The sequence below is a fragment of the Protopterus annectens genome, chromosome 1.part0 (assembly GCF_019279795.1).
Source record: "Protopterus annectens isolate FY-2018-M chromosome 1.part0, PAN1.0, whole genome shotgun sequence".
Classification (NCBI taxonomy): domain Eukaryota; kingdom Metazoa; phylum Chordata; order Ceratodontiformes; family Protopteridae; genus Protopterus; species Protopterus annectens.
In genome coordinates, this window is record NC_056725.1 from 1387937568 (window position 1) to 1387963209 (window position 25642).

Here is a 25642-nt window from a genome sequence, read left to right on the forward strand (position 1 = left end):
GATGGTCCTTGATACACAGAAAACATTCAGCAGAGTAAGTTGGGATTTTGAGAGTAGGGCACTGGAAGCATTTGCATTCCTGAAACAATAGATTAAAATAGGAGGATGCTTGAAAGATTAGAGGCAGGAATTAAAGTGGGAGGGTCCCCCTCTGATAAGGTACAAATGAACAGAGGAATCAGGCAGGGGGTGCTCTCTTTCCCCTTTATTTGCATTATATTTAGAACCATTGGCAAAGAAAATAAGGGACTAAAAAATTCAAGTATGTAATTGGTATGGCACTCCAGAAAAATTAGCTTTATTTGCAGATTATATTTTTTTTACTGGATAAAACCAGATAAGGACATCTGAGTGTTGTGGAACATTCTGAGATAGTTTCAGGTGTTTCCAGGACATTAAATTAATGAAGATAAAGTTTTAGGTGTTTTCAGGCCATTAAATTAATGAAGATAAAACAAATGCTACAGCTGTAAACTACATACCCACACATGAAGTGGTTCAGGAATACCAATATTTATAGGGACACAATAACATAAGGTATTTAGGAACATAGGTTAAAAAGGACCATTAGCACAGAAAAGCAGTTAGTGCAGCTAAAGTATGTGGGAATAGGTTAAACAAAAGATAATACAAAATCTGAGAAACTGGAAACACTTGCCTCTGGATATGGATAGAAAAACACTAGCCTCTGGATATGGATAGAAAAACACTAGCAGTAGTAAATGTTTAAGTCCCTTTAGTTTTATATACAGGTCAGGTATATTTTTATCAACCAGAGGAGAAGTTGCAGAATGTAAAAAGAGTTGAAGTATTTATCTGGGAGGTAAAAACGGCAAGAGTCACGTGGGATAAGTTGATCCATCCAACAGAAGGTGGTTTTAAATTACCTGATTTGAAGCAATAATTGAAAGCTACGCAGTTAAGACCCATACATAATATAAGCAGAAAGCTACAATTTGAAACAGATGATAATGGGCAAGGGGTAAATTCAAAATGTGAGGAAATGTGGGATTTTGGATGCATATACTTGAGAAGAGTAATACAGACTAATATATTTATAAAGTGGTAGAAGGTATACAATAACTAAGCTAATAAGAAATGTGAGAAAGAATATTCTGCATATAGGGATGAATGCAATTAGTGGCACAGAGAATTGCCAAGAGGGGGCTGGAATTTACTGAAGAAAGCTGCCAAGGTATTGGGAACAAATAATTAGAGATGGAAAGGTAACAGAAGGGGAAGAAGCCAAGAAGGCCATTTGTACTGCATGCTACAGATTGCCTTCCCCATCAGATACTGATAGAATATAGGCCAGGAGAAAGAAATACAGGAATCTTAAGTGAAAGACCTGGACTGGTTGAGTTTTTAGATGAATCTAGAATAGAATCTGCTGTTAAAAAGGGATAATTAGGAAGGAATACAAAATACAGGAATCAATCACAGGAGGTCAGACAAGATTGGAAAGCAATTTACAATGGAAGAACGTATTTATGGCTTCCAAATATGTAAAGGCAAAGTCTAGAAGATTTAGGATTTTTGTCTGGGAAGTGTTTCTATACCCTAAGCAGCTCCAAAGAATTTTTCCTCAGGTTGCTGGCAAATGTTGGAGGTGCAATGGAGAACAAAGAGGCATCTGGGAGCATTTGTTTTTGGAGGGTAATGAATTGGCGCAGACTAAAAATTTTCTACAGAGTACTCTGTCAGGAATACTGGGTGAGAAAAAATGAGTGTAACTAAGGAAATAATTTTGAGCTGGAATACAGGATAAGGCCTTGTTAAGTTTAATTCTGGTAGCTGCCAAAAAAAGCAATTACTAGAAAATGAAAATCAAAGTCTAAACCAACCATACTTGTAGTAGTTAATATTGTAACAAAGACAAACAGAAAGTTGGATCTTTAGAAAAGGGTATGAGTAAACTGCATAAAAAATGGAAATTGTGGGAACAATACATGCAACAAAATGTTTCGGAGGAGGAAAGAGGTTTAACTGAAGGCAGGAACTGAACAATTTATGCAATGTTGGATTGATTATATTGCATAGAACAATAAATGAGAAGTATAATGTTTTGTAAGTATGAACTTGTTAATATGGTTTGATTAAGTAAGTAAGTTTGCCTATGTCATAAGTGAGAATTCAATAAAGGTGTGTTTAAAAATACTTTAATGTGGCTAATAGAACGATGCACAATTTAGTGTATTTACTTAAAAGTAGCCAGAATACATTTTCTTAGGGCTAAAGGTTAATGTTTACAGAAAGCAAGCAAGCTGTTTTTCACATCTGAAAGAACAGAAATAACAAACGTACAGCAGTCAGCTGTAACATACTTAAGCACTGGTAGCCTTAGTTTTACATTAAGCAGCGTCTTTGGGCACAGCAGTCAGTTTAAGGCAACTGCTCCTATCAGATGGGATAAACTTTATTTGTTAAAATGTCTACAGTTTTACATATTTGTTCCAAGCTAAATCTGGATGTGTTGTGATAAAAATGTATTTAGTTTTTTGTCAGAGTGTTTTCACTGTAGCAAAAGTCTTGAAAATGTAACATAGGCTCAAACGGAGATAAAAAGCAGCTGCTTAAAACATCAACATGCCAAACACTGGAAATACATAATCAAAAGAACTGACATGTACATCAGGTGGGAATAATAGTATTCTACCACAATGGCTGCCCTGTCATTATTATGGGTTGTAAATTTACTTACAGGTATAGACAAAAAAGCAGAGGGTACTGAATTATATTAAGAAACATAGGGTGCAAAGAGAAATGGTGAAGGAGATGTGTGGATAGAAATGAGCATGTGAATATGGCAAAGAAAAGATTTCAGGATGGACATTCATCAGCACATCAGGGACAACGGAAAAGAGGAATAATAAAACTGACTGCCAGAGAGACATCAATAGTGAGATAAGAAGGGATAAGAGGGGGAAAAAAGGCAATAATGGCGTATTTGTCAGAGGAAGGAGCCATTGCCAAGGCAAAAGGATTTTACCAGCATGCATTTATATTCCATCAAAAACATCTGTTGTGGAATGTAATAAAAATACGGAGAAATGATTAGCTTTCAGCCGGGATTATTATTTATTGGGGGGGGGGGGGGGGACTGGAACTTGATTTGCAATACTGAAGGACCTAGAAGGAAAAACATAACAAAAGAGGGTTGAATTCTGAAAAAATATGAGAATATTTAGTATGGAAGATGTGAATTCAGTAGTAGGAAATCAGAAATAATTTACATAGTGTTCTCCAATGTAAAATAACTGGGCTAAAGTGGAGAGAATTGATATTTCACAGCAGAATTTATATTTGATTGAAAGCTTTGGCAAATATCAAATGACTTTTTCTGATTATGCACCAATAAAAAAAAAACTATGCAGGGCAATCAAGTAAAATTGAGACACTGGTGCTTTCCTGCTTACCTGTTAAAAAGAGAAGGAAGTAAGGAATGGGCAATGAAAATTATTTGCATTATTATGGAAGACATTTCTTTAGAAGGGATATCTAGTGAGTTGGATTAACACAAATTGAGTTTAAAGTGGAACAGAAATAGAGACAGACATGGGAAAGTAATGGGAATTACTTAGGAAGGCTGACAAATGTTGAAGTATTGCAGAATAAGAGGAATCTCACAGAAGAGGAGTAGCAAATGCAGAATGCACAATAGAAATCAGGGAGTACACAGATAATGCAGGAATGGAGATAGGTTGCTATTATGCAACTATTTTTTAAACTTTATTGAATTATCACTGAAGACACAGGCCAACATACATTTATATAAAAAAAAACTATTTTAACATGTTCCCAGTTACAAACAGACATTAAATGTTTTTATCAATACAATATTACACAAATTACTATATTCCTGTACTCCCTTAAATTTCATTCCTCATCCAAAACATTAACCTCCACATAGTATTACAATTTCCATTTTTTTCTATGCAATTTGCTCCTAACCTTTTCTAAAGATGTCATTTTGGGTTCTTGTCTCTCTTTTACAATTTTTAGTACTTTAAATACAGTTGCTTTAGACTTTGATTTCCATTTTCTAATAATTGCTTTTTGGCAGCCACCAGAATTACACTTGGTAAGGCCTTATTGTGTCTAGGCAAATTAGCTCTTGCATCCCTGCTCAGTCACACACATTTGCTCACCCAATATTTCTAACAGAGTACTCTGTAAGGAATATTTAAAATCTGTCAGCTCATTATATTCCCAAAACTATGTTCCCAGTTACCTCTTTCATCACACCTCCAATGTTTGCCATCTTTGGAGTCTGCTTATGGTATAAAATACCTGTACAAAAAATCCTAAATCTTCTGGACATTGTTGCATACTTGGGAGCCATACATATGTCCTCACATTGTTTCCTTGTGAATTGCTTATCTAGTCTATTTTCCCACTGTTCTCTAACCTTCTTTGACTGGTTCCTATAGTAATCATGTAATATTTTATATGTCCTACTAATTATTCCTTTAACGGCAGCTTCTTTCCTAAATTCAACTAAGATTTCTTCCAGATCAAATCATTCACTTAGGATACCCCTATCCCTTTGCCTATACTTTGATACCAATACATGACAGGAAAGGCAGTCTCTAGCCTGGAGTCTTCTTGGCCTTTTCCCATTCTACCACACTTCCTTCTAGAGTTATTTTCTCCTTGCCAGCTTCGTCCAATAAATTCTAGACCCCTCTTGATTGTTCTCTGTATCCTAAATGCAGTTGTCATCACTGACAATATCTCCCTTCTCCACTCTTGTGTTGGCTTAGTTCTTAGTATACTTTCTGCTACTTTATGAATATAACATTCTGTATGGCTGTTATTCTCCTTAAGGATCTGCATCCAAAATCCAACTCTCTTCTTATTTTTTTGAATCTCTCCCCCGTTTCATCATCATCAACCTTTTCCACTTTGAATGACATATTTCTGCTTGTGTTACGTATATCAGTCACAACTGTGTAGCTCTAAAATATCACTTCAAACCAGGTAATCCTAAATCACCTTGTTCTCTTGGAATGATCAACTTATCTCCCCTGAATTTTGCCCTCTTCCCCTACCAATTAAATTCCTAAACCTTTTTATTTACACAACTTCTCCACTGGTTGATGAACTCCACTGCCAATCATGAGTAGACAGGTGATCCGCTGTGGCGACCCCTAACCAGGAAAAGCCGAAAGAAGAAGTTATCTTGCTATCTGTATCCATAAACAAGAGATTCCGGTTTCTCAGTTTTTGTATTAGCTCTTAAGTCTCTTCCCAAATATCCTCAGCTGCCAGAACAGAATCCCTTCTAATCCATACTCCTAAATAATTCATTTTATTGTGTCTCCATAAATATGGTTATTTCTGGACCAATTCATATGTGCGTACATAGTTTACAGTTATTGTCTACAAATAAAGCTAATTTGTCTTGATTACCATACCAATTATATCCTTGAATTTGAGAGTCCTTAAGTTTCTTTGCCAATGGCCGTAAATATAAAGCAAAGAACAAAGGGGAGGAGAGGACACCCTGCCTGGTTCTTTCTGTTCAGCTACAACACAGGGAAACCTCACTTCAATTTTTGCCTCTGATTTCTCATACATCTCCCTATTAACCTTATTAGGGTATGCAAATACTTCTATTGCCCAACTCAAAATCCCAGCTTACTCTGTTGAATGATTTCTCTGCATCAAGATCCACAAACAGCAGTATTTTCTTACACTCTGCTTCCCACTCGATCATCATTCTGTTAAAGTTGTCAAATGTTTGCCTCCCCTCCAGAAAACCACAGTGATCCAGATCTGTCTGTTTGCTATTATAGACAACCATTTTATAATTGTGGTTTATATTTGAAATGGGCCAATATAAATCTGGGTCTGATGGGTTTTTACCATCTTTAGGGATTACAGCCAACACTGCTTTCTTCCAGGATGTTGGTTCTTCCACTCCTTTTAATATACAATTACACAAAACATTCATCCATCACTTTCTTCCCTCCTAGTGCCCAAACTTCTACAGGAATGCCATCTATTCCTGAAGACTTTCTTGGAGACTGATTTTGTCACCATTTGTATCTCATCTCCTCTCACCTTAACTGTGAATTGTTGAGTTTTATCAACCTCTAACCTTGGCATACTTAAGTCTTCCATAAATCTTTCCATTTCTGCTCTTTCTTGATTTCTACATTTCTTTGCTTTATACAAATTTTCATGAAATTTCAGAAATATCTCTTATACTTCTTACAGGATATCTGTTTATTTTTCTTGTTATAGGCTATGGCATGAAAAATAACTGTAGATCCTAATGAGGTATTAAATATGCTTTACAATTTTTTTAAAAATGTTGTATAAAGCAGAGAAATATGGAAACCAAGGAAAAGTACAAATGGGAATATTATAGAAGACTTAATTGTGTCAAAGCTCGAGGAAGATGAGGCTCAATAACCAAAATAAAGATGAGACAAATGGTGATGTATAATCAACAGGGAAGTCTCCAGGATCAGACACGGTTCCTCACAACATTTGAAAATTTAGAGGGGAAAAAAGCAATAAAGGTCTGGAAGTTTTTGTTTAACAACATTTTGAAAAGGGAAGTACCACCAGCATCTTGGGGGGAAAAAAATAAAAGTTATGTTGTCTGGATTACCCACAGAGGGTTAAAACCCTCAAGCCCCATCTTCATATAGACTAATTTTCAAACTTTACACCATGACTATAAAGTGCTTATGTCCATACTAGCTGAGAGTGGCACACATGTTACCAAATTGATAGATATAGATAAATATGGTTTTGGGAGGCAAACAATTAACATTAAAAGACAAATGATGATCCAGAAGGAGGCAGAAAGTAGGAAAACATCATTACTGTTGGTGGGTCTTGATGCAGAGAAACTGTTTGGCAGTCAGCTGGTATTTTGAGCTGAGAAATGGAAGCATATCCATTTCCTGATGGTGTAACATGGTTAATTAGGAGTATATATGAAAGGTAGGAGGCAAGAATGAAGGCAGGAGCGTTGCTCTGACAATTTGTGTTTACATAGAGGAACCAGAATTTGGATGTCCTTTCACCTTTGTTTTATGTTTTATATTTAAACCCATTGGCAAATAACAGATTCATAAATTCAATGATATAATTAAGGTGAATCAATAAAATTTAGCTTTATTTGCAAATTACATTATTGTACTTGATAAATCCAGAAAAGGACATTCTGACCTGCATAATTTAGAATTTCAAACGGGATGAGCATGAAAGCTGAGATCACTTAACTGGAACATGTTAAGTGATAAATGAATGAGTCATTTCACTCAGTTTTAATGTACTTCAATGAAAGACTATCCTTTTTATGAATGGAAAATTAAATCTGCTAAACAATAATGCACAAAATAATTGTGATAACCATATGAAAATTTTCTGATGTACAAATAAAACACAAACCTCAGACATGGAAAGTTAGAAAACAAAAGCCTTCTCATGATCTAATACAGCACTGCAAAACAGCTAGAAGCAGAGAACATCACTATTCAAATTTACATGACAGCAGATTATCAAGACTTACACAGGTTGCAAATATCCTGCCATATTTAGTCTTTCTATGAAAAATGTATGTATGCAAGTATAACTGTTAATGATGTTTGAAAAACGCATGCATGTTAGTTATGCTTGTTAATCTTTCCATGTAAAATGCATTCATTTGACTTTTCTGGGTTTCGTCCACAAATTGGCTTTGTTTCCTGTTGTTTATTATGCAAAAGTTATTTTTTTTCTTTCTCTCTCTGTATTGGAGCTTTTCTTTCCCAGCCGGACTTTCCCAGTAACCAAATGTCAGATAAAGAAATAAAGTCCCAACATGCATATGATAATCACAGCTATAAGCAACCTCTAACATTCCTATCCATACAATAAGTTCAGCTTCACAAGGAAGCATGTCTGAAGGACAATGATGTCAATAATCCTAGTGGTAGCTATTGCATCAACACACGCACACACAAACATACGATGCATCTATTACATATAGAAATGCACCCTGCAATTACATTCATACCTTTCACCAATATTTTACACTGGCTGGTTATAGCAGACTGAACTGTGTAATTAATATTTCTGCCTAAAGAGCATTTAAAGATTTATAAGCTAAGAAACAACAAGCAAGACTTTGCAATTCTGCTATTTGCACCTAAACTCAATATTAAAAAGTGGGTCCCCCACATACCTTTCTGAAGAGTGACCTGTAAGAATCACAGGAAGGTTTGTGATAAGATGTCTGGTCACCCAGTACCAATGAAGTGAAAGGAGAGAGAGTCCATGAGGATCTGCAGTCACAGAATTTGAGACAGACCAGAAACGATCACGCCACAGCATGAGACTCAAAACCTGTGAAGGTAACAAAGCAGCAGCCATGATGTAAATGAGTTAAACAAAAACTAATCAACAATAAAAAATAGTACAGACAGAAAGACACGTAAATTCAGTAGGTATAACTGCATCAGGAATGCTATTCAATCATCAAAACAAATCCTAAGCCCATACACAAGTTTGGTCCAACTCACCTGAAGCTCACAGTATCATACTGTACCTCACCTGCCTCTGAAGGGGAGAGGTTGCTGGTGGTCCCCACAAAGCTGGCTGGAAACCTCTGTGTATTACTATTGCTTATCAGGCCACACATCTGTGGGACCTACTTTCACAGTGGTTGAGAGAGTGCACCATAATGGTATGTTACTGTACATCTTTGAAGACTTGGCCATTTGAAATGGCTTCTGATGAGAGTGGAGGTGATCAGTTTTAGGACTTCTTTTATGGCCCTGCCCTTAGCAAATTCATTATTAATTTCCCCCAGTTTTAATTAGATTTGTTATCTCAAGTACTGTTTGAACCTATTTTAGATTATGACTAGGTTAATTGTATTTTTTATTATGTATTACACATATTTTACAGTTTCTGTCTTCGTTCTACTACTATTAGTGCTTTGTTAAAAAAGCACCCAAATAAAGCTGGAGCTGAGCTTAAGCAATGAACCATGAAACTGGTTTGGGGTTACTGGTATGCAACTCAACACACAAAGGTATACCATATAATAGTATGATTAAAACTATGACAACGGATGCAGCAGATAGGTTTGCAAGACACTACCCAGTGATTAACTTCTGAGTTCCTGGAAATATGTAACCAATTGTAACTCATTGGTTCTCAAGAATATTCCCCATGGTTGAGGGATATCCACCAGGTAAAGTTCAAGAGGAATTTAATAAGAACCAGCCATTATAGTCCAAAGAACATAGAGATGAAGGAATAACCCTTGGGAGACTCGCTCTACAGTTTCTTAGTTCTTTCCTCTGCAGAAATTACGATAAAGTCGTCGTCAACATCATCACAATCAACCCCATTTTCTACATGGGGTCAGGGTGTCATGTCACCATCTCTCCCTATTCAGGGCCAACTCTACCGTCAACACTCAAGCTTAACTTTTGCAGATCTCTCTCACAATCTATCCACCTCTTTGCTGCATGCCCTCGTTTCCTCTTGCCATCTTCCTATTTGTCCCAAATCTTCTTCACTAGATTTTCTGCTTTTCTGTACATGTGCCCAAATTACTATAATCTTTTCTCTCTCATCTTTTCTGTAATTCGAGCTACTTTGGCTTCTGCTCTTCTGTCATTTCTTTGTTTCTCCCTCAGTGTGCAGTCTACCACCCATCACAGGCACTTCATCCCCATCACCTAAAGCTTCAGTTGTTCTGCCTTAACTGCCCAGGTTTCTGTACCATATAGTAGTACTGGTTGCACCACTGTTGTGTACACCTTACTTTTCAGCTTCTTTGGCAGTCTTCTATCATACACTACTCATTGACACACTGTGCCAGTTTGGCTGCAGCCCCTCTGATTCTAGGGCTGACATCCTCATTCGGACTTCCATTCTCCTCAACAACCCCTCCCAGACACCTGAAGCTGTTAACCTGTTGCACCATCTTCCCTTCTATCTCATTTTGCAGCTTTTTCCGATTTCCCCTATTTGCTGCCATTACAACTATCTAAGCTGTACTCAGTTTTATCCCTTGTGCTGTCAGTTTTGTATTCCATTAACCTACTCTTTGCTGAAGTTCTTGATCAGAGTCTGGCTGTAATGGCACATCGCATGCATACAGCAACTTTGTTGCTCTATCCCCTCTAACCTGTTTGCTAATGTAGTCCATCACCACTATGAACAGCAGTGGGCTCAGAGCTGAAACCTGATGCACACCCACTACCACTGGGAGCCCCTTCTGTATGACCGAACACAGTTCACACTTGAGTCTTTGCATCTTTGTACATAGCTTGCTCTGGGACTGCAACCCACAGCAAGACTGCCCAAATGAGCTTTCTTGGGACCTTGTCATATGCTTTCTTCAAGTCTAGGAATGCTCGGTTGGACTCTTCATAAAAGAGTATGACAAAAGTAAGGAAGAAAAATAAGTGTGGGTAACACTGCTTGATATACTCAATGAAAAGCTCTCAATAACAAACTACTGTATTTTCACAAGTTGATCAAGATATGGACAGACCGTTAAGGTCAAGCTCTTTTGCTAAAGACATAACACTTGAAAGCCCCAGCACTGTTTCCACTCAGTTTTTTTTACCCCAACTGTGGTGCAGTCTGCCAAGAAAGACCAAGTAAAAAATGGCAATCCTCCAGAGGGAAAGCAAGAGGAAAGGGCATCTGCTGGTTGAAATGCTCTCAAAGGTCTGGAATTTAAGTTCCTATGCAGACAGACATATATTGACCATACCAACTGATCTGAGCCTGACAGGGAGTCCTGCTCACTGGGCATACCATTGGAAGCTCCACTCCTGTTTTTTTATAGCTATTACTCAAAGTCCTGCACCAGTCTGGGGTGCATCCACCATCTGCTCGCCTCTGGCACATCCATTAGTCAAATGACAAACTAGGGCAGCAAGTTTAGTGCCAGAGTGTGCACATTATGCAGCAACAATAAAGGACTGCACTTCACTATGTAAGGGCATACAAACATACATACTCCGCTAATATAGAGTTCTGCCAGTTTCACATCTGTATGCTGATTAAGACCCAGGCCATCCTGGTTCTATTATCAGCTTGGGTACCTGTTAGAACCAGTATAACTGTGCTCATCCTGGGGAAAAGGGACAGTCTAGGGTCATCCAATACCACATCCCCTTCAAGAAGGGACAGTGGCAAAATGGATGTCCATGGGGGAGGTGTTAGTTTCCAAACTGCATGTGCATAAGACAAGTGGAAGTAGGGGGTACCTGCATTTGCAAGAAGGCATACTGGACCCATGCTGATGCAAGTCAATCTAACTAACCACAGGAAAAGTTATGGTCTACAATACACCCCCTTCATTGCTAGGTTACTAATGAGGGTACAAACCATCCCCACAACCACCTGAATGCTGACCCCTCTTGACAGCTTTTGCCCTCAAGCTGTGAGCACCTAGTAAGGGGAATGAACAAGGTCTAACACAGTTTAGGGAGGCTTAATGGTTGACTTTTAAGATGCCAGCTGACTGGAAAATATACTAATTAAAGACTTACTATTGTGAAAACAGACGGTCAAACAGCTGGGAAAAAATTATAAATTTGGGTGAAACTCAGTACTTGGCTATCAGATACACTGCTTGGATGCCATGAATGTAAACAAACAGGGAAAAGTATGAAATAAATCGTCCAGTAAATGAGATGAACAACTTTTGGGATATTAGAAATGTGTCTGATCAGCAGGAAGCAGACATGTTTGCAACCTCATTGTAGGAAACAGCTTCCAGTAACCTAAAGGTTAAAACTGATCAACTGCACATAGATGAGTTTAAAGTAAGCAATACTCGAGAAGGTAATAAAACAAATGAAAAATGATCGGTAAGAATAAGGAATTAAATAAGCACTCTAATGAACTAAGTTTGAAGAAGTCAGAACTATTAATGATGGAGACAGAATGAGTGGACATAAAACAGAGAATGTTTCAAAAAATGCTAAACTGAGATGACAGCATGAAGAGAAAACAAGGTTTACTGAAATCAGAAAATTTGCAGGGAGGAGACTATTAATTTTATGAAAGTGCACACAAATAAGTGGACTGCTGCCCCAAAGGAGTTTTTATGAATACAAAGTCTACATCATGTCTTTGCCTCAAAATTTAGCCTTCAAAAAGCAGCAATACCCATACTGGTTAAAATGCAGTTGTAGCAGCAGGAGGAGATGCTGCTAACAACAATGGAGGAAAAGGAAAGATTCTGAAAAATGGTTATGCCAGGGTGTTTGGGGAAAACAAATACTCAAATATACAACATGACTAAGTTTACTGCAGTCACTAAGAGTAGTCAAGAGGCCGCAGTGAGATTCTAACTGCTATACACAGACATTTTGAAAATATCTTTTTTTTCCAACTGGGACAAAAACATATATGGAGACAGATCAATCTTTGGAGGAGAGATGGTTTAGTCTACAAAACTCCAGCCAACAAAGTGACAGGGGATGTTTCTTGACCCTGAAGAGGTAAAGAAGGTCCATCAGAGACAGTGTTTGTGAAAGTCTCTCTTGTTTCAAAAGAAAAAGTAAGAGTGACAGGGAGAAGCCCAGAAACTGACCAGAATAATCAGAAGTCTGGATTCAAACTAGATCATGGCACTGCAAGGTGGTGAGTAATGTGAATAAACTAATAATTAAATTAATTTGGTGAATACGAGCAAAAATGGGAAATATCAGCCTCACCATAGGTTCATAAGTAGGTACTAGGCTATCGGCCCAAGGGCCTACGTAAGCCTAGCAAGCAAGGTTCCATAGCTTACGCCACCCAAGAAAATTATTTTCCTGTGCCATTGTCGAGCAGAGACACAGAAGTGATCCCCGGGGTGTATTTCCTATTTCCCATCCACTCATCAAGATTTTTCTTGAAGAGTGCTAATGAAGAACTTTGCTTGACATAGATGGCTAGTTGTTCCAGAGTATAGGAAGTCTATGGGACAGGAATCTATTCCTCCAGCATGTCCTGTTTATTGTGGTGACAAGATTTAGGTCCCTAGAGTGTGTAGCTCGGGAGGGATTGCGATTTCTTTAGGTGTAGCATGTCCAACACTGAACCTGTCTGCCAGGAAAACTAAACATGACACTTATTTTGTGCTAATCAAAAGAAGTTGGGGTTCGAATCTGAAGCTGGTATGGTAAAAAGGTGGAGTGTGGAAACACTGATGATAAAGTGAACTTGATAAATACTGCAAAATCTGTGGGATATTAATTACAACAGTACACCCAGTACTCGGAGATTTGGGAACACATGTAGACAATAACCTGGCCTTTGACCATCATGCATCTATGGTAGCAAAGAAATAATTCTAAATTGCACAACATATATGCAAGGGTATGCCATCTAGGTCAAAGGATGTCACAGTTACGCTGTAAATGGCCCTTATCAGACCATTCATAGAGCACTGTGTACCTGAACAGGCATATATTATAATTGGAGCATCTACAAGGATTCCTAACAAAAAGGATACAGGGCAAAAACATGTCCTATGCAGTCAGCTTCACACCTCTGTCCCTGTAACTGGTCTCGAACAGACTGCTGAGAAGCTATCTATACACAGCCTACAAAGCATCCTCTAATCCCGCAGTAAAGAACCTGTTGCACATCCACAAAACATCAGAATTACCTGATCTAGGGACATAAACCTCTTCTGCAACATAAAAAGGATATGTTGAAGGGACAGGTATACGCCTTGGAGACTACCCTTTCTCTGGAACAGACTTCCCCATTCATGTGAAGAGTTCTTCCCAACACAATTTGACATTTACCTCTGGACTTGCACCTATGTCTCTAGTACACAAAGGCAGCCGGCAAATGCTTGACCACCCATGCCCAAGCCTACATATACCCCTTAAAATAATCATTGATGATCAAAACGTGTCAAGTACATTTGAGAAGCATGGCTAGGCTTAAAAAAATAAACACTCCCTGGGTTGGTAGCTTAGTAATAATTTACAATCCTAAGAACACCATGTGATGTTTATTTGAAACCAAAAGAGAAACTGAAACATGAACCCCACTTTACATTCATGCTGTTCCTGATGATGAACCAAGATAAGTAAAATTTTTCTTAAGTAAATTTTGAAAAAAGTTCAATGTTGTTGTAAACTTTAGTACATTAGTGCACATTATGCAATACCAAGTTACTCCAACCAAGGTGAGGCTGATGTTTGTTCTGGGTATAAACTCTCTTGATTAGTAATATCAAGCTAAAACATCTCTTTATATGCAAGCTATAGAACCATAACTATAGAAATACAATGTGTTTACTGAAGGGACTTGTTCCCAGGAATTAACTGAAAAGCTGAATGGTTTAATGACACTAAGCAAAGAAATAATCTTATGGTAGAAAAAAAAATACAAAATTGCATTTCATCTCACCCCATAATCCCTTCAGAGTCCTAAGTCATTTAACATGCCCTCATTTCCTTGATAACTAGCTAGTAAGTCAGACTTGCTTCCAAGAGTTGATTTCACTGCTCCCACATGTTCCTATATGACCTATCCATATTCTTGATTCCCCTGTATAATTCCACGTTTGTAATTAATTTTCAATTCCCTCTTAACAGTGAAGTTTTGTCAAATTTCCATCCTCTAGTAATTAATATTTCAGCAGCAAGAAAATAAGTCCCATCAAAGCTCTAGTAAATTTTGGAATGTTTAGGCCCACACACCAGCTTAATAACATGTTCCTTTTGATGTCATTTACTTCCTATTAGGAATTCCACTAAGTTTTCTATGCCTATTTTAAATCTATCCAATTCTGGGCATGCACAGAAAATATGCTCCCAGTCTTCTATCAGTTATGTACTGCAGGCTTATTAAAGGGCAGAAGTAAATGGTAACCAAAAATAAGATGTACAATAGTCATTTGGATTACAAAATTATTGTATTGATTTCTTCCAAGATTTTCCTCTGATTTCTTTTTTATCTTTTGCTCAATGCAAAATTTAATATGTCTAACATATGTACAAGAATTTCATTTATGTATAAGGCATGCAGATTGCACTATTGATAAAATGTCTCTGTGAAGTTGATGCAATAAATCTCTCAGGTTTTCAAAAAAAAAAAAAACACTTAGAAAATAGTTCAAAGTTAAACAATGCCTGCGATTTCTAGGTGCTGGGGTAAGGCTGGGTTACGTGTATTGGGGGGTTAACTTTACTTAAATTTAAAAGTTAATTTTTTCTTAGTAACTATAAGGTTAGGAGACTAGACTAAATAATGCAGATTAAGTTAAGAAAGTATTTTTCTACATTCAGTCAAGATACATATGCTAGCAAATGAAAAGAAAGTGGAAAATCCAAGATAAATGACAAAATCAAGATGATGTTACTGAGCTGGAATTTAGATTCAGAAATGCTGACCACAGTAAAGCCTTGTTAAGTTTATAAGCACCTAAAAAAGCAAATCACAAGAAAGCAGAAATCAAAAATTAAACTATAAGTAAATGAAGTAGTGACTAAAGTAAAAGAAATAAAAGTCTTAAGAAAAAAAGAAAGATTATATCATTACAAGATGGAGGTAGTAAATTTCATAAAAATAAATGGTGCATTTGCAAACACTACATACAAAACGATACTCAAGCAGTTGATTAAAGTGAAGTTGTTTAGCAGGATCTGAAAAGTATGAGCAAACTGTAATTAATGCATGTGACAAAAGAAGTGCCTTTCAACAGAGTTTGAAGTTACAGTGCACACACACAGCAATGGAAAATGTTCTGAGATTTTTTTGTGGTCATTGTAACTAATATATGTAAACTCAAATTGTAAATGAGTAACATGTTGAATAAAGTTTTTACGCACTGAAAAGGAGGTTTGATGGTCAACAGGCACAAGTCAAAATGATCAACTTCAACAACTGGCTAAGTTTCTGGTGTCATTCAAAGGGGATCCAGTATCTGTTAGTCTGGGATGACATGCTCGACAAGCCATGTTGCTTTCAAATACTGGCCAAGCCTCTTACCGCCCCCATAGTGCCTTTTTTAGGCAAGGCTAAAAAGACAAACCCACCAACATAAATAGCACAAGTAACCAAAAACTGAGGGTAATGCTACTCAATGCCAGAAGTCTAAACCTCAAAATGCACGCATTCAAGGCACTCCTCAGTACGGAGAACATAGACATCTGTACAGTAACAGAAACATGGTTTAAGGCTCCTTAGAGCACCCCAGCACTACTAGGCTATAACTCATACCATACCTTTTGGACACAGAACCAGGACCGAAACTCAAAAGTCGGGGTGTATCCATATTCATCAAGGATACCCACACATCCAGGTTAGTGGCGCAGCACAATGCATCAGAGATCATCCATGTGCAACTAACAACAAGACAGACTACAATCCAAATTGTAGCTTGCTAGAGATCAACCACCATGACCCAGGACACCCATTCCACATTTGTGGAGACACTGGGAAATATGAAGGTCCTACCAAACACCTTAATAATGGGCGATTTCAATTACCCAAACAAACTGGGAGAACTACTCAAGTACCAACTCCCTTGCCCAATGCTTCCTAGAATTTATAAACTTGAATGCCCCAGATCAACTGGTCAACACCCCCACCAGAGGGAACATATTGGACCTGGTCATCACCAACATGGGCGACCGGTGTTCCACACCGGAGCTCAACCCCTCGCTGGTTAGATCAGACCATAGACTAATCACTCTGGATATCCACATTCCGCCCCCACCCGCAATCAAGGAAACCACAGCGAAAAACTTTTCAAAAGCAAACTTCACGTTACTTAAGACCAAGGTGGAAAGATTCACACCCCCCATGCTAAAGGGCAATGCTGTCCAAGCTGCTGAAACTTTTACAAAGGCACTCTATGAGCATCTGCAGGAATGCATGGATTCTGCTATCCCAAGTAAAACCAAGACTCACTCCTCCAAGAAAAGGAAACCAGTCTGGTGGACCCCTGCCATAAACAAGCTATACAACAGGAGGAGGAAACTAGTACAGAAAATAGTAAAATCCCAAAGAAAGAAATCCCTGATCAGTATCAGCAAGAAACTACGATCCCTCATCAAATCGTCCAAGGCTAGTTTTGAAAGAAAAATTGCCAATGACTCCAAAGATAACCACAAAGCTTTCTTTAGCTATGTCGAGAACCTAAGTGGAAGCTCTCAGATCTGCTCTGAGCTAGTGCAGAATGGCAAAAAATACAATGAACCGACTGATATTGCCTGCATTCTGGCAGATAGGTTTAGTGCAAACTTCACCCCCTAAAGGACCCATAACCATACCGGAAGAATGTAGGGCCCCGTCAATCACTGACACACAGGTTATAACAACCTTATCCAAAACCAAAAACACAGCTTCAATGGGACTGGATGGTGTCCCAGGCTGTGTCTTACAAGAGCTCCAAAATGAACTTACCCCTCACCTAAACGCACTGTTCAAACTCAGCCTCTCTACAGGCTACGTACCCCACAGAGTGGCACACAGCAACAGTTATCCCACTCCAAGGTGGAGCCACAATGGACCCTGGAAACTATCGCCCTAAAAGCCTGACTAGCCTGGACTGCAAGGCTATAGAGCGCATCATCATGGAACTCATTAACAGAGACATTGGGAACCTCCAAACCTTGGACCCTACCCAGTGTGGCTTTATTAAGGGCAGATCATGCCTCCTAAACCTGGTGGACTTCTTTGTGACAGTTACCAAGGCAATAGATAAGGAAAAGGAGGTCCACACAGCCTACCTAGACCTCGCAAAGGCTTTTGACACCATTCCCCATTCTAGTATTCTAGACGAGCTCACCAGCTTGAACATAAACCCCGACATCATGAGATGGGTTGCCAACTGGCTCATGGATAGAACCCACATGGTGAGATTTGCAGGCTCTACGTCAGAGTCTAAACCGGTTACAAGTGGTGTACCCCAGGGCTAAGTCCTAGGACCCCTCCTGTTCGGTATATACTTCTCAGAGGTACAGGCAAGCATAGGAGGACTATGGCTGACCAAGTTCGCAGACGACTGCAAACTAGGGGCCATAACTGATTCTCCGGCTGATACAGACACCCTCCAGAAGGGTCTCACTAAGACGGATAACTGGTGTCAAAATTATGGCCTCAAGCTAAATGCCAAAAAGTGCATAGTCATCCCCTTTGGAAAAAATAAAGTACTCGCGAACTACCACATAGGTGGTAGTCCACTAAATACAGAAAAGGTAATAAGGGATCTGGGGGACCCAAGTAGATAGTAATCTCTCCTTTGATGATCATATTGCCAAGGTGGTTAGAAAATCCTTCTATGTGGCCCACCTAATCACAAAAGGGTTCCCATCTAGAACAAAAGAGGTTATTGAGCCTCTCTACTAATCACTCATTAGATCCATCATAGAATACAATGCCCCACTTGGGATGTACCTTACAAGACACCTGCAACAGCTGGAAAGACCACAAAAGTACCTCACCAAGAGGATTACTGGCCTCAAACAGATGCCCTATGCAGCCCGACTCAGGAAACTCCAGCTGTACTTTGTTGCATACCGCTTACTCAGAGGTCATCTCTGCCTGACATACAAGGCCATGTCCAACCCAGAATTGATGAACATACTTCACCTAAAAAAAAAAAAAAACAAATTCCAGAGAGCCACACGCTCTAGAGATAAAAACCTCACCACAACGATAAATAGGACATGCTGGAGGGACAGATTCCTGTCCCAGAGACTCCCCATGCTTTGGAACAGGATTCCAATATAGATAACGCAGAGCCCCTCACTAACTCTCTTCAAGAGAAACCTTGACGGGTGGATGGGAAACAGAAAATTTACCCCAGGGATCACTGAAGTGGCTCTGCTGGACAGTGGCACAGGGAACTAATGGCTCTGCTGGACAGAGGCACAGGGAACTAATCTAAGGGGTGGCGAAAGCCAACACATTCTGGCTAGGCTTATAAATGCCCTTGGGCAGATAGCCTAGTACTTACCTATGAACTTATGAAAAGAGCACACATGAAAAAATTGGATCTGTCCATTGAAGAAGACAAGAAAAAAAGGTTATTAGAATCTAACAAGACCTCCTTACACACAGACACTGACAGAGATCAAATGATACAACGATATACAACTTATCAAGGCTTCCATCTTAGTGAGTTTGCACATGGGAAAAATCTCAAGCCATGCTAAAAACCTCTTGATATGCTGAAGCAGGAATATGGCTGAAAAAGGTGAAGGTTTACAGAAACATATACCTCTTGAAGCACTGAATTATTACAGGAGGCCTAACTGCAAGATTCTAGGTCTATGCTGAAGAAACAAGAAAGTGGCAATAGCAGAAATGTTACTAATGGAGACATTAAAAAAAAAAAAAAAAAAAAAAACATGAAAACAGCTCTCCTCCAAGTAGAATGCACTCTGACAGCAACAATTTCTAAGGGCAAGTGAGCACTTCATGAACAATGGCAAAGCATTAGCAATGTACTAAAAGGGCTTGCTTAGCACCTGTCATTCTCTTTTTGTAAGAAGAAAAGTTGAGTCGCTTCAGCATCTGTCACTCATGCCAGACTTGGGCAGAAAGTGCCTTGACAGTACGCATCCAGGGTATGTCAATTACTTTTATCAAATGAAGGTTGGGAAATTTATCAATCTGCAATTCTCAAGAAGACTTCTTCAATGGATGAGAGAGGTGCAGAACCCCTTTAAAAATGACTTACCCAGCTGATGCTAGGCCACAAGTCCTGCTCTCCAGCATGAGGTTAAGACTGCCAGAAATAGTTATTAAAAAAAAAAATGCAGCATTACCACAGAATAACTGAGACCCATGCAGGTGCATGAAGGTCAAATGCACCTCTGTTCTAAACAAGTGGTGTGGCAAAGAATACCTTTCAGCGCAAAAGGAGAACCTGTTCCACTTAAAATAAAAAGGATGACTGCAATGTTGCATTTCTAAATGTTTCCGTTGTTAACACCATGGCTGAGATATCTGCATTAGGATCTATGGCCTGAAGTGGAGATTAGCCAATTCAAGCTTGGAAAGGAACTTCCCTTGCTTTCCTCTCAGGTTTTCTGTACAAAAACGTGAGGTAAAAAAAACAACCTTCTCAGTCAACAGGAAAAAAACGAGGACAAGTTTGGGCTTTCTTTTCAGAATTTTTTTTAACTAGAATCAGAAGGAATGGTGGAAAGGTATACAGGAATTTTTCATCTATGAGTGACAAAATGTGTCCACTTTCAACTCCCCACTGAAATACTGTGTACAAAGAAAAGATCAAGGACTGCAGTCTCCCAAGTGGAAATAGTTCTTTATTTTAATCTTAAGATTAAAATAACCTTTTAATCTTAAAATTTGGAAAGGAACTGGAGGAAATAAATACAGTTAGAGCCCCAGAACGTCAGCAGCAAAGACAGTGATGCCACAATTTAAAGCACACTACCTGGCCTGTGCTCTACATGCACGGGGTATAAAGTAAGTCATGCTTCTGTACCACAAAAAGGATTGGTTCTGGGCAAAAAAGGAGGGGCTTCACTTTCAGCTCAACTTCCACAATCTTCACAACAAGCACTGTTTTCATAGTTTATCGGCAGCTCCCCTAACCTAGGAAGGGGACTCCATCAGTCTAAAACCACGGAGGCAAATTGTGCTCCTCACTGTCAGTGAAGCCACCGATTACTGGTACCTTGAATAGGTCTGACTGTGGACGAAAAGGCTTACTCACAGAATACTGTGAAATGTGTATTCCCCCAGGGTCAGGCAACAGATGATAAATGATAATGGGATAACTCTGCCCTGCCCCCCCCCCCCCAAAAAAAAAAAAAAAACCTTACAAGACACTGAAACATCATCTTCGGGAATGAAAAGAACTCTGCAAAAATTGTGGCCATCCCCATGACTAGAAGGCACAAGAAACTCTGCCAAAAAGATAACCTTATGGGCCTGAAATGAACACTGGTAGGCATTCAACTGTGCTCTAATGAGAGCAACCCGCTTACAAAGGACTGAGGGAATACTTCTCAATCTACAGAGGCACTCAAGGGACACAAGTGTTTTCCAAAAACATACAAAGCTATGTCAAATCCAGAGCTGTTGGACATGCTCCACTTAAAGAAATCCCAATCACTCCGAGCTACACGCTCTAGGGACCTAAACCTTGTCACCACAATAAACAGAACATGCTGGAGGGATATATTCCTGTCACAGAGACTTCCCATACTCTGGAACAGACTACCTATCTATGTCAAACAGAGCTCCTCATTAGCACTCTTCAAGAAAAATCTTGATGACTGGATGGGTAATAGGAAATTCGCCCCGGGGATCACTTCTGTGGATCTGCTTGATAGGGGCACACGAAAATAATTTTCTTGGGTGGCGAAAGCCAGGGTACCTATTTGTCTAGGATTGTATAAGCCCTAGGGCCATTAGCCTAGTACCTACCTATGACCCTATGAACCACCTTTTCTCAAAAAATCCTATTTTAGGTGATATGAAGCAAAATCTTCACCCTAAATTTGACAAAGTCAAAGAATTAGGGGACAGATGAATGGCATAATATGACAGGGGAAAAAATCAGAATAGTAGCACTTGTCCTCAGTTTATCAGAAGCCCTTCAAAAACACAGCCAATGGTAGCAGGCTGGCCCAGTGTATGAACCTGAAATATATAGTGTCCTCCTAAGAAGATATAATACACTTCCCTTCTGACAAGAGGCCTGGAAGAGCTACAACTTTAAACAAAAACAGCCGTGATTTTTTGACTGAATATATAGAAAGTAATAAAAAAAATTGAAATCTCAGCAAGATCTTCCAAAGGGTGTTCATCTTTAAAAAACAAGAGGCGTAGGATGAAAATCTTGACCTCCCTGGCACAGAAGGATGAAGCATTCACTGGGACCTAGCCAACTGGTGTTTGAGGAAGCAGGCTGCGGAGAATGGGAATGAGTGGCTGATGTGTGCTTGCCATCCAGAGGGTAGATGTATTCAGTTATGGTTCACCACTTGAGTAGCAACATGGGGTGCTACGCCCATGCAGTTCAGACTTGGTGGGCAGTACTACCAAATGATGCTGGTACATATAGCAAGCCTTGGAGATGATGGGTATGTACAGATGTGCAGAGAACATTTCACTTCCAAATACTCAAATAAAACAAAACGAAGTAATCACCAAGAACGTAGTATTTAATGAAGCTTTCGGGCACACATCCCTTCATCAGCATACATAATCACATCTAAATGTTCAATATATAGAGGGTTATTTAAAAAGCACATGATCAGAACCAGCCAATAAAAATCTCTAATCCATTATATCATTACATAATTTAAAAACATATGATCAACCATTTTTCAATGAAATTTTTCTAAAAAACTCTAAGAATAACAAAATTTACTTGATATCAGTAACTATTAAAAAACTGTATAATAATATATAAATACATAAATACATATATTTTATTTTATTTTATTTCTAACTGCTTTCTAACTAAAACAGGCTTTATGCTAACTGCACTGTTCAGGCCTAGATTTGAATCTGCCTGTAGTCTAATTATCCAGTCTAATTCTTTTAACTCTATGGCATTATTTATATCACCACCTCTTATACCTTGCTCAACTATATCCACCACTCTAAATTTGAAATTATGAGTCTCAAATTCCATAATATGTTTATATAGGGCATTTGTTTGTACTTTCCTATTTATTTCAGATCTATGTTCTATAATACGGTCCTTAAGCCGTCTTGTAGTTTTCCCTATATAAAATGCATAGCAGTGCGTACAAGTAGCGAGGTAGACTAATCTACTCGTATTGCATGTTGCTGCTATATGAAACTTGTATTCCTTATTTGTGATAGGATGTTTAAATATTTGGTCAGATTCAAATATATCTTTACAACAGGTACAGTTTTGGCATTTATAAGTGCCTAACCTACCCTGTTCTGACTTACGTATTACCTTAAAATCTTTGTAACATAATATATTTTTTATAGATTGATGATTTCTGTACGCAAAACTAGGTTTAGGGCCTACCAGTTCTTCTATTTCTGGCATAGCCATCAATATTGGCCAATTTCTTTCAATAATCTTAGTGGTTTGATAGGTATACCCATTGTATGTCATGACATATCTACTTTTATGTTGTTGCATTATCCGTTGTATTGTACATGATTCTTCCATTTGTGTTAAGGGGACATTAAATACTGGTCTAAACATATTATGTCTACCTAAATTTACTTCTTCCATAATATTATTTACAATAATTTCACTGTAACCATTGGTTACAAACTCATCCTTCATTTTACCTATCTCAGCTTCATATTGCTTATTGTCAGTTGTTAATTTACTCACCCTAATCATTTGTGATTTAACAATTCCTTTAAATATATGTGGGGGATGCATACTTGCTTTTTTCAGGTATCTTACTATATTGTACTTCTTTCTTATGAATCATTGTTTCCAATTTATCATTTCTTTAATAGAGTTTAACATCCAAAAACACTATACTATGCCTAGAGTAGTCCATCTTAAACTTTAAAAAGTTAGTTGTATTATTTAAATAAGATAAGTAAAGCAATAGGTTCTCTTCAGTGCCTTCCCATATGAAAAAACAATCATCCACAAATCTAACATAACTTTTCACATATACATTGTGTGCATTATTGTTGCTTAATACATATTTCTTCTCCCAGTAATATAACACAAGATTTGCAAATGTGTTTGCCACTGAGGTACCCATGGCCACTCCTGTTAGTTGTTTATAAGGAATACCATCAAAGATGAATACATTCTTAGTCAAAACCAGGTCTAACAGTAAACAATTTTTCTACTTCACATGGTTGCATAGTGGAATCCATTAATAATAATCTCCTTATGGCTTCAATACCGTAATCGATAGGAATAACTGTAAATAGTGATTCCACATCAAGTGTTACCAAAATATATTCATTTGTTGCCATACCATACCATGTATTTAATTTACGTAAAAAATCAGTTGTATCCTTTATAATACTGTTACACCTAGGTAGGAGTTTGGCCAATTCATTTTGTAAATATTTAGAGATAGGTTCAATCACCCACCCTTTACCTGAAACAATGGGTCTCAGTGGAGGATCTTGTAAAGATTTATGGATTTTGGGAATTCCATAAATCTGTGGAATTTTGGGGCATGGAACAGAAAAGTAGTTGAATAAATCTAATGAAATTTCATTATTTAACTGCATGTCATATATAACCATATTGACTTGCATTATTTGATTTTTTACTTCCAAAAAAGTTATTTGTTTAAATGTATTGACATCAGCAAGAAAGTTTTTAAACTTTATATTATAAAAACTTCTATCCATAAGCACGGTAGCCCCACCTTTATCTGCCTGTTTTATGATTACTTCCTTATCATTTCTTAGTTCCAAAAGGGCTTGATATTCCCCATATGTTAAATTATACTTTCTTACTTTATCACATTTATTTAAATATAGTGACCTTAATTCAATTTCAACTATATTAGTAAAGGCTAATAGCACAGGTGATAGCTGAGGAATAAAAGTACTAGACTTTTTGTAAGAAGTTACTGTGGAGTTCGAGTTTGTAAACAATAATTGTAACATTATACTTCTTGTAAATAATTTAAGGTCAATAATTGCATTAACTATATTGTCCATAGCAAAGGGTATGAATTTCAGTCCTTTGCTCAACAGTTTATAATGATCTTCTGACAAGCAACGTTGTGTTAAATTTAAAGTACCTTCATTGATGGTAGCAACAGCTACCTTTATCTGCGAGGTGCTTTGTTGGTTTGCCTTGGGCTGTTGTTTTTCCTTTTCGCCCCTTGCACTGCTTGCTGCTGTGGTACTGCTACATTTGGACTTTTCTCCGGTTGCATTTTTCGAATTATTACCTTTTCCGGCTGTTTTAACCGAAACGGTAAAAAAGCAGAGATCTCCGCTTGTTACTTATTTTTAAAATCAACTTTTTGTTGTGTTGGAGTACAGGTGCTCGATGTATTTGGTGTATTCAAGCTGTTACCTCCTGTAACTAACTCCATTAGGACTCCATCGCCTCTCAGTCCTTCTTCATCGCAGCGTTGTGACGTAACTGGAATTACGTCGTGCACACTAGCTTGCTGGCTAGCTGATGTTACCGGCGTTGCTTGCGGCAGATTAAAGTCATCTAGCTGATCAAGCAACCTTGTTGTTATATTATTACTCTTATTTTGTAGATAACTTTTATTACTGAAAGGTTTTGAATGTCTATATTCTGGTTTGGGCCAGGAAAAGATATGCCCGTTTTTGAAATCCTGTACATCACGTTGCAATTTACGTTTTTTCTTTAACTCAAGTCTAGTATCCATAACATGCACATTTTCAATAAAAGTCTGATAATGTTCGTTTGTAATGTCACCATTAATACATTCCAGCACTTGTTTTTCTAAAGCTTCTATTTCAATAAGTAAGGAATGTTCTGTATCTATAAAAAATTCATTCACGAGTTTCATGTAATTTGCGCTTAATTCTAGATTAAGCTGTTGCCACTTTACTAACAGTTCCTCATAGACATTACCATAAGAGGGCATCTTTAGTATACAAAGCCCTCGAGGTACGATACCCAGTTCTAAGTATGCTGAAAAGCTAAATCTTTGCCATTGAAGTTGCTTATAGCTACTCACTTTTTTCTCCAGTACACTTAGCAGTTTGTTTAGTT

At 38.1% G+C, this 25642-nt stretch overlaps 1 protein-coding gene across 1 annotated transcript in view; it reads right to left on the reverse strand.

Moving 5' to 3' along the window:
• The window catches only part of MDN1 (midasin AAA ATPase 1), a 3484183-nt gene that overhangs the window by 1355346 nt on the left and 2103195 nt on the right, over positions 1–25642 (reverse strand). The window contains exon 54 of the mRNA XM_044071809.1: positions 8186–8346. Coding sequence (XP_043927744.1) covers positions 8186–8346 — 161 coding nt within the window. The remainder of the gene's footprint in view (positions 1–8185; positions 8347–25642) is intronic.